At 35.8% G+C, this 10,820-nt stretch overlaps 1 protein-coding gene across 1 annotated transcript in view; it reads right to left on the reverse strand.

Annotated features, from left to right (window-relative positions):
* Positions 1–9,901, reverse strand: part of USP6NL (USP6 N-terminal like) — a 128,800-nt gene extending 118,899 nt beyond the window's left edge. Inside the window, exon 1 of the mRNA XM_009285481.1 lies at positions 9,816–9,901. Within this exon, the coding sequence (XP_009283756.1) occupies positions 9,816–9,819 (4 nt within the window). The 5' untranslated portion in view covers positions 9,820–9,901. The remainder of the gene's footprint in view (positions 1–9,815) is intronic.
* Between the last annotated feature and the right edge of the window lie 919 nt (positions 9,902–10,820).

The following is a 10,820-nucleotide window of genomic DNA, read 5'->3' on the forward strand; positions in this document are numbered from 1 at the left end:
GGTTGCCCAGAGAGGTGGTGGATGCCCCATCCCTGGAAACATTCCAGGTCAGGCTGGACGGGGCTCTGAGCAACCTGATCTAGTTGAAGATGTCCCTGCCCACGGCAGCGGGGGTGGACTAGATGACCTTTAGAGGTCCCTTCCAACCCAAACTATTCTATGATTCTATAAGCTAAAAGCTTGGCTAGTTTTTACAACCAGATATAAAGTAATATGAAATATAACTACTCTGAAGCATGCAAGGCAAGCAGAGTCTGTAGACCAGCCTGGACACAAGGTATGGCTGTAGCACAGCATCATGATAAGAACAGAGCTGCAGCTGACAAGCGTCACCTCCAAAAAGTAAGTTTGGGGAGGGCAGTGTACAAACAAATAGTGTTTGTACAACTCAAACAGTAGCATCACAAAATAATACTCCTCATATAATGCTGTACAAAATTCTACTACCAAAAAAAAAAAGGAAAAAGCTTTATATTGAATGTAACAGAACATATTCTGGTGTGAGACATTTCCCTATGTCTCTAAAAATTCTGGGAAGTCTGACTGCTGCTCAGAAGAGCTCTGAGTGAGCCTTTCAGCACTCTACCACAGAATTAGGCAGGTTTTGAAAGAGCTTTTCAAGGGTAAAACAGAAAGACTGCATTCAAGAATCCTCTCCTATGGCAAACCAAAGTGCTATATTAAAACAAAGTGCCCTTTTTGTATTACTGATCTATTAGATTAATGACTGCAGTGGCCAAAAGCACTGGAGATTCTACAGCATGTTGGTATGCCTTCCATTCCAGAGAATAATTATGGTACACAAAATAAAACAGGGGGAAAAGAAGAAAAAAAAAAAAAGAAAAAAAGAAAAAGAAACCGCAACACACCAGCTTCTCAAACCAGGCTGGAAGTCCTGCGCAGCTTTCTGCTCACTTCAGAAGTTTTGAGCAGGATAGGTACAGGCATACCAACAGCCATGAAAAAACTCCAGTGCTATCTTGTCAGTCTCCCACATAATTTTAAGAATTAAAATCTCTTAATTATAGGGGGATATTGCAGTGAGAGATTAAATGAACCTTATAATCAGCTGATTGATAGGATATCACTTAAGTGCAGCTGCTTTGTTTACACAAACATCTGCAACCATCCTTTAAACACTGAAAGGAGAATAGATTGGATAGTTTAAGTAAAGAAAAGATCTTAAATTTAAACAAACACAGAGCCAGTAATCCTGCTGGCATTACTTGCATAACCTTTCTTATGGCAACAACCCCAAATATTTTCCATCTGTGCTACAAATCAAAGAAGTTGTTTCCTATCGAAAATTGGGTAAAGAATGTCAGAGTAGTTTTTCTCGAAACACAGTCAATTTAGCTTAAAATAACTACACATCTTGTAAATCAGGTGTTTTGTTTCTTGAATATGAACATAAATAATGTAACATAATATAAAATGAGGCTGCAGCTCACTTATTTTTCTTATCTGTGGTAAAGTTACACTAATAAGCAGCAATAGTTTCACTTTTCCAACACAGTGGTGCATATTATTCAATCATTTGTAAGGAAAGGGAAAACAACATGACTCACAACAGACAAGGAAAGTCCTCTAAATACCTCACTTAACACTGCTGTTGGAAGAGTTCTTCTTCAGCCCATTTCTAATCTTCACCTGACTCAGCTGCTGTTTTGTGAATTCTCTAATTCAATAGGAAAATTATAACACCACTAGGGAGCTTAATACTGCAGCCTCTAGAAAGTCCTCCCTGCAGTAACTAGAACAACATTGTTCTGTGTCTACATAGTGCCTTACACAAAGAGGGGGGTGCCTGCCCAAACAGCTACATTTATAGCTCTCGCTTTTCATCTGTATTTCAGCTGTGAATTTCTGCATCCTTCCCCCCTTTGGAATGTACTTGAACACCACCCTCAACTTATCACAGGATGAATAGGATCCCAGAAATATGAATTGCTTACATAGTGGTGGATACTTGACACTCACTCCAGAGAACAAGGTTACAGTGTTCTTTGCTACTTACCCTTTCTGCTGCAGGAGTACCAAAGACCCACAATAAAGGCATTATTGTGCAGTGTTCTATATAAAGGAGTACAGAGATAGCTCCAAAGATGAAGATTTAAATTAAAAAAAAAAAAAAACCCAAACCTGTAACAGGAGAGTATTATCATGCCAAAGGGATGTACTTCTGTGTACACCAATTAGTCATAATAATTCAGTGGTCCTTACCGGCCATCAATCAAAACACTGAGAGGCAGACAAATTTAGAAAGGACTCTCTCCCTCTACATATACACACATAAATAAAAGAATTGTTACATATTTCAAGTAAGTATATAATTTATAATATAAATAGAAAATAATTCTATAAAAATATATAGTACAAATGTAATGTAATGAATTTTTAAATATATATGTTATTATTATAAACATATTTCTATCATCTTTGCTATTTTGGACACACACCCACACAGAGTTAGAGTGTCATAAAATAAATAATTTGTAAATAATCCAACCTTAATTTTCATTGCAAACGTGACAGAATAAATGTGAAGTGCAAGTGTCTAAAAGGGACATACTTAGGGAGCAATAAGTGTGTATACAAAAAGACTGGTCCTCCAATAACAGTCATGATGGTAACTTTCCTGCCACAACTCTCCTGTCAGTTCAAAACTAACAAGTTTCCTGCCTGTGACAACATCTTGGTTTACAAACAGAAGTTACATTGGTTTAAACGTAGGTGTCATGTTGCACTAACATATTTAGAGAAGCCCCATCAATCTGACCATCAATTTAAACCCACAGGGAGAAAGCCCAGCTGAAAGAAGATAGCTTTGACATTCCCTTTATGGCAAAAAAATTAAAAAAAAAAAAATATATAAAACCAACTTTTTTTTAAATGTTTAATAAATGTACTTGAAATATATGCAAAGGGTTTTAAAACATTTCACTTTACTATACATTATTAATTAATTTAAATGAAACAGTAAATACCAAGCAATACCAGTTTGTTGAAAAAGCCTTCTAGAAAGTGAGACTACTGAACTTGAATATATCACCTGGAAGCACAGTTTCTATATGTGATAAATACGTTTTTGGTAGCTGCAACCTGCTGCAAAGCTTAAGGAAAGAAAGCAACTTCACTTCAATCTACAGAGATCGAAGACTTATTTTGTTCAGTTAAAAAAGTGACAGAACAAAACTCAAATGTTTGTCTTCCTCTTCAATCTAAAAATAAAGTTTAAATGCAAGAAAAGCCACAACTTACCAGTTCTAAATATGCTGAAGTGATCAAAAATAAAGGAAGGATTATGAAAAAATTAATCTTAGAAGTCTATTTAAATGCAGATGAATTTCAAAAAGCTTTCATTTGTGTTCCGATATATTTAAGTACCTGTACTGTCAGCAAAAAAAAAAAGCTACAAGGTCTCAGAAGTTGCAACATTATGTCAATTGAATAAATAAGAAGAAATCCAACATCATAAAACGTGATTATCAAGAAAACATGTAAGTTTCTACTAACACACCTACATTTCCTCAATGTGACGCATCAGTTCTGTGCATGTAAAGTATTTGGGTTTATATTTTATTGCGACTAATGCACCCCCTGTATTTAGAGGAGCGGTTTAATTACAGCATTGGTGAGAAACTGGGTCATCGAAGATCTGATTAGCCCTCTGGAGATGTCTCTTCTCACTTAATATAGAGGAAGCCTAAGATTACAATATTCTTAAACAACTTAAACTATAGCTCCGCACACACTTCAAGCAAGGGAAAAAACAGCATTATCACTGGAAAGAAGACAGTCTCACCCACCAACCACTTATTCTCACCCCTGCGCTTCTCTCCCTGCATCACAGCAATACAACCATTTATGCAGCTATGTAGTAAAGAGCTTAGGGAGCCCACCCAATTCAAATCAACCTCATGAATGCTGCAACAAGGAAGAATGCAGGAATTCAGACAGGGAAAGGACACCACCCCTTCTACTGGCAAAGGGAACATTTTAAGGGGGTCATGAAATTTTAAAGACCCTCAGTTCAGCCTTGCCTCCTACAGGCCAGACCTTTCTAATGAAACTCAACTTGATGCAAAGCTTTTCCGCAAGTCCATACAAGTTTCTGTAACTCATTAACCCTGACCTCTGAATCTGCATTTTAAGTCAGAAAACTATCTCCAGCATGCTTGCTGATAGCCTCCCTCGAGTATAGCTGCACTATACAGAGGAGACAGCCAGCCGATACAGCAATAACTAGCAGTACCTGAAGGAAATAGAAGTGACAAGTTAAGACAACACAGGTGAGTAACAGTGAAGCAAGATCAAGAATGGTAAGCGCTTCTCCTGACCGCTAGGTTCAGGAGCCAAACAACTTTGTATACATGTATTTTTCATGCCTCATCCTCCCACTACAAAAAAAAAAAAGTTACTACACTACTACTTCTGATCCAAGCGCTCATGTGTCACTACAGTTACGTACAGTGGTAAATTCCCCTGACAGTTTCAAGAAAAAAATAGAGCAAACATAAGATAAATACTAAGGTTATCAATGAAGTAGTTTTTATGGGGTTGTTAATATACAGAAGCTTACTATTTTAAGTATCTTGTGGGTTTCATTCTTTTCCAGATAGTTCAATTGCAGGTGGGGTTATTATTATTTAACTCAAAAATTTTAAATGTATCCCAAGTCTTCAAACTAACCTTTTTCAAATCTGCATTATGTCTCTATCGCCTATGTCCTACAATTCTTTATCATTCAGATCTTCAGTTTTTCCATGAAGAGTTACAAATTTCAGTAAAGATGACCTAGGATACAATAGCTTCTTTTACATTTCTGAAGTCACAGTATTTCTAAAGATTAGAAGATAATTGTGCTGTGAAATCAGAAGAACAATTATTAAAGAAAACACTTCACATAGTGTATCTTCGAGCTTGTATTTTAGGAATGGGTTTTCAGGGTTTGTGGTTCAAATATAAAACAAAAACTTAGCATGTAACATCATTAACCGACATCCTTTAGCTATTCATTATTATACTTTATTATAAAGCTATTTTAGCTTACTTCTAAGCTTTCCTTCCCCAGCATGCAGTTTTATGTATGAATCAGAACGTAAGTCTTTTTCCTTTCTTTCAATCTCAACTCACTGAAGAGAACTGATGACTACAAAGCCTCTTAAACTACATCGATCAGCTTTATAGTTATTTGCAACACTTTACCCCAAAATACACAAAATGCACAGCCACCTTACACTTTGTGTAAACCACAAAAAATTGTTCATTTCCCAGCATTTATTTTATGAACAGTTTGACTCGATCCTCAGTTCACTAGAAATTCATTCTGGCATACAACGAGGGGAGATTAGAGGTGAAGGGGGAAAATTGGGCCGGCCTTAACCAAACAGACTTTTCTTAGCCTAGGAAGCTTTATAAAAGCCCAGAACACACTTTTCTCAGTTGCAGGAATAATAACGCATACTTGCTAAAGCATTATATCTTTATCTGTTAAGGCTGACCTTAACATTTGTTTTAATTCCCAAGTTCATTGCTCATGAACAGAGAAACTGACAGCCAAAACTATTTCTTTACACACACTATAAGAACTCAAAAAAAAAAAATTTTCCTTTTTTTTTTTTTTAGAAGTCACAAAATTTTAAGGTTCCTCTGCAAGCTAGAAAGCCAGCTGTAATAAGAGGTCAAGATAAATAACCAACCATCAAACAGAAGCAGTCTTTAATCACACTATTGTGGTCTTGATTTGAACTGGTGAAGCAGAAAGTTTCCCACCTCATTACCAGGCCACACAGACCAACTTCGAAATATAAGATTACATTGCATAGCATCTCTCCAAACACATAAAATGCACTCCTACCCTCAGTCAATCGCAAAGAAAACCTGACAAGATGATCCTGAAGCATGAATAATAGCAGGTTAACTTCCCAACTGCATGCAGTGTTAAGTTTTAGGGTGGGAAACAAAACTAAAAGCAGAAAAAGCCAGGAAAGAATTATTCTGCACAATTTATTATGACAGCAGAATAATAAAAAAAAAGTTGGCACTGCATCCTATACATTTAAGGGGGGGGGGGGGATTTAAAGAGGTAAGAAGCTCAAGTAATGCACTGACCTTTCAAAGGAGAAAGCACAGGACAACTCCCACTCCCAAAAAGCACAGTTTACAATCGTAAGAATTTATCACGACACTACATTCTGCCCCATCCCACTGCGGGGGGGAGCAAGGGTGAGCGAGCGGCTGGGTGGGGCTTAGTTGCTGACTGGAGTCAAACGATGACAAACAATATTGTTTAAATACAATCATGACAGAATACTATGGGTTTTGTGCTTCTCTTTGCAACAGTTAAAATATTACACGCATGTCTGTGCAAAAACAACAGTGTATCATCTCAGTTCCAAACACTCCTTCTAAACAAGGAGAAATGTACTGATGATTTCTAATAAAACAACATTTTTCACCTAATATAGTGGAACATCCTCATATTGGATAAGTGATGATACATTCATTTGGAAAATTCATTCTAACATTTTCAAGCTAATAGTTTGTTTTCTTCAACATTAACATAGGACTGTTACTCTGGCTCCAGAACTGAATTATATCCTGCTGAATTAAGGTCAAAATCAGTATTCCTACTGCGCAAGGGAAGTTTACATCCTGCTGGAAAAAATAAAAATGTGCTGTTAACTTCTTTTGGGAAGGGGGGGGGGGGGGGGGGGGATATGAAGATGTCAGCAGCTTGCTGCAACAGTATGTACTAACGTTTAGTTTAATTGTTTGCAAACTGAGTTCATTGCAGCAGCTCAAGTAAGTTCACTGCACTGACCTTTCAAAGGAGAAAGCACAGGACAACTCCCAAACATAAAAAGCACAGTTTACAATCGTAAGAATTTATCACGACACTACACACTTTCTGGCAGCTAAATGTCAACAACTGAAGAAAACGTAGAAAATTAAACCAACTCTTTCTGTGGTGTGACATTCTAGGCAGGTTACATACAGCCAGGATTTCCCCGACAAGTTATCTTTAAATACGAAATAAATCAAAACCAATTTAACTTAGGTACAGCATGTGACCTCACTGTCCTATGGGGCACAAAATGTTAAAGTATAATTTGAAATACGGACTTGTCTTATCCTTATTTATGAAAACAGACATTTATAAAGGCATTCCACAGAAATAAAAGCCTTAACAGAGACTGCCTCAGTTTTAACACCTTTTCAGATTCTCTGCAACAACTAAAAACAACTACCATGAACGGTGGACTTTGCTATTCTGTCAATACTCTTCCCCAATATTGGAGAAGATCCAGTACAACAGGATCCGAAGCACTTACCTACACACCTGATAACTATTGGAAGTTATACAACAGCAGTAGTTCCCCTATTCACTTTCCCAAAAATTTTAACTGATCATTTGCTTAAAAATAAGCTTGTGTGTGCTCCTTCAGTACCAAGATATTACAGATTTACTTCTATAAGCTCTTTCAATAAAATAATATGCTCTATGTAGCTGCTAAAACGACAAATATGATACAAGGTAAAAATGGCTTTTTAAGCTAATGAATAAGGTTGGCAGAAAACCAAATAGGTAAGGACTGGCTGTGAATAAATTTAGGACAGATATTAGAAAAGGGATAATCATTTTAGGACTGAGATTCTAGAACAGCCCTTCACAAACAGCAATGGAAATATATATTGCATTGAGTGTATCACAAGCAAATAACAAGTAGGATTGTATAATGTAGCCTGCACATAGCAGCATTCTGAATTTTTTAACCAGGAAGTTATTAGCGTTCCCAAGTCTGACGTTCCCACATTTTAGATCATCATTTTAGATAGATTTTCTGTTTGAATTACACCAGGTGATGCACAAGTTTGGAATACTAGAGACTCCCATCACTTTTAACACATCTAGCTATTCTAGGTGCCCACAGATTTTGTGAATAAGCTTACATGTAGAGAAGTATGCAAATAAATTCATCTTCATAAGATGATAAATAACTTATAGACTGAGGTATTTAGTAGAGAGGAGCCTAAAACTATGTAGACCATGCTTATAGTTCAAGTTTCTCTGAAGTAAACCGTAAACTAAGAAATCCAACACCAGCTGAACATAAACATCTAATCTTCTCTAAACCATGTTTTCAAAAAAAAAAAAAAAAAAAAAGCAGCATTTTCTTTTGTGCCCTTGAAGCCCATCACTTACCATAGACTTAAGCATCTAATCTACCACAGGAATGTGGTGTGCTGCAAAGAAGAGACTGTATTTTGAATAACATAATTATTAACCACCACAAAAAGTACTGCCAAAGTGTTACCTTTCATTTGAATAAGGGTCTTCATTCCTGCTAATATAAAGCTAAACTCTCCAGTCTGGAATCATTCAAAATCTCACCAAAACCAATGGTCTTTTGCTGAAGTCATGACAGTATTACAGTATTTGTTGTACTCAAACCAACCACATCACAGCAGTACCTTGGTGAGTCACACTTAACACAGCAACTATGATTCAAAAGGTAAAAAGGATTTACAGATATTTGTTATGTTTAAGGCTATACATTAGGCAATGACAGCACATGAGATGCTATATAAAACAAATGAAGATTAATATAGCAGCGTTTGACAAATCAGGATATTCAGGTACTTGAATGTCTGCCTGTAAAGTTGTCATCTAAGCAATACAGCAAATACTTTAAACGTCAGAAAGTAAACAAGCGTGAACAGCAACACAAAAGAGAAAACAGATATAATTCTACATAAATACTAAAATAGCTCTATCTACACTAAGCATGAACCCTAGAGTTCAGCAATTCTTTCAGTCCTTTTTTTGGTGTAGCTTTTCCTTTGCTGCATTTAGCAAGCATTTCCTCCATCATTTTTTTTTTCTTCCAGATGTCAAGAACAGTCATTTTTCATTTAGTTTGACAAGAAATTTAACCAACAATTTTCTTTACTCACTTCCTCCCAGAAAATCAAATGATCTTATTTTACTAACATAGGATATAATTATCCTATGAACTAGATGCTCGTTCTTCAACAGATTCAGTACAGTTGTGTTGAAACTAAGCTACATTATAAATACAGTTCCTGTGGATATGAAGTTATATCCTTATTTCTACATGATGTAAGGCTAGGTAATGTTGCTGCCAAGAATTATATTAAGAAGTCTCACATCCGCAAAACTTATGAAAGACCTTTAAATACTCAAAACAGTTCTCTAAAAAGAGATTATCTTACCCATCAGATATGGGTAAAACAAAACTTCTGGTGTCTTTCATCTATTTTTTTCACCAAAACAGATCTTAACTCAGTTTTCTATGGCTCAGATCTTTCCAATGCATGCCAAAATTCCTTTGGGATCAGACCTCTATACTGGAATTTAAGGCATATATTTATTTTTTCCCATAAAATGAAGTCCATTCATCTTATGTTGGATTTTTACCAGCTATTTACTGAACAGTCACATATTTTGGAGCTCTTAGCAAACCCGACATTTTCCCCTCAGAGTTAGATGTTTTATTTATACTGAAAAAACAAACATCAGCTTGTTACAGAACTCACCTTCTTGAAAATTATACCAGACTACCAACGCAGAAGTCTTACAGAGCACACATTGATCAAAAATTTTCAGGTTAAGAACAGTATCTGCCAAATCGCAGCTTTATTTGGTTATTTTTAAAGGACTGCAGAGACATAACTCAATATGAACATTTTTGAGGAAGAACCACCTTCCAAAATCCACTACAGAAGTACGTTTCTTCTAAACAGCAAACTAAGGGTTTCTTTTTTCTTAAATAAAGAAATCTACTCACTCATGACTGGAAACTTCTTTGCATATAATCCAAGACAGGTCTTGAAGAAAGGTAACTTGTTGGAGAAGGTTTCTCAGAGGTATACATGTCCTGATGATGGTAGGAAAATAAAGAGACAAATCATTTTTTCAACTTCAAATAACTAGAATAAATGTTTATATATAAACTGCCTTTCCTACTATCTTTTCATCCTCCTTGTTAAAAAGAGGAACACAAAGATGTATTTGTTATGACTGAGGAACTTTACTGCTTATGGATATATTTTCAAATTTATCAACTCAGCATGGATATATTTTCAAGTTTATCAACTCAAAATGTGTACTTTTTTCTAACATTCATATTATAAACTTGTGTGCATGTACTGATTCATAAAATGTAACCACTCCCAAAAGATAACAAACATTCTTAAGAAGTTAAAAGTACAAGACTACAATATGGATATAGTAACTGAAAATACCATCAAAGTAGTATTTTCCTTCAGCAACCTCAGCTAGCAAGAAGATGCAATATGAAGATACTCTTTTAGAACACAAGAATTACAAATAAGTTTACTAAATAAGCATGGATTGGCATTAGGGTACAACACTTCCTCCTCAGAAACAAAACCTGAAAAAGTTACCATTTCTAGCAACTCCAAACCATCAGATCAGTCAATTCACAATCGAAATGAAAAAAACATATCCAAGTAGGGCAGATATGGTTTCACTAACAATATGCCTGGCTCTCCCTGAAGTGAAATATAGAGGACTTAGTCTCCAACAACGACAGCACAGCAAGTACATTTTGGAAAATTTATTATATAATCTCCATCCTGCTGCTAAAAGCAAGTTTATACAAATCTGATAGAACAGTTAAACAAAAGTAACTTCACTTTTTTCTAAAGTACGAGTTCGTATAACATTTACAGATTTGCAGCACGTGCCAAAGAAGTAGAGGAACTATCACAGGACTGGATTCACATCACAAGAAGGCTCCTATACCAATTGCTAAAACCAGTTTTGTAAA

Source organism: Aptenodytes forsteri, unplaced genomic scaffold (assembly GCF_000699145.1).
Source record: "Aptenodytes forsteri isolate BGI_AS27 unplaced genomic scaffold, ASM69914v1 Scaffold87, whole genome shotgun sequence".
Taxonomy (NCBI): Eukaryota; Metazoa; Chordata; class Aves; order Sphenisciformes; family Spheniscidae; genus Aptenodytes; species Aptenodytes forsteri.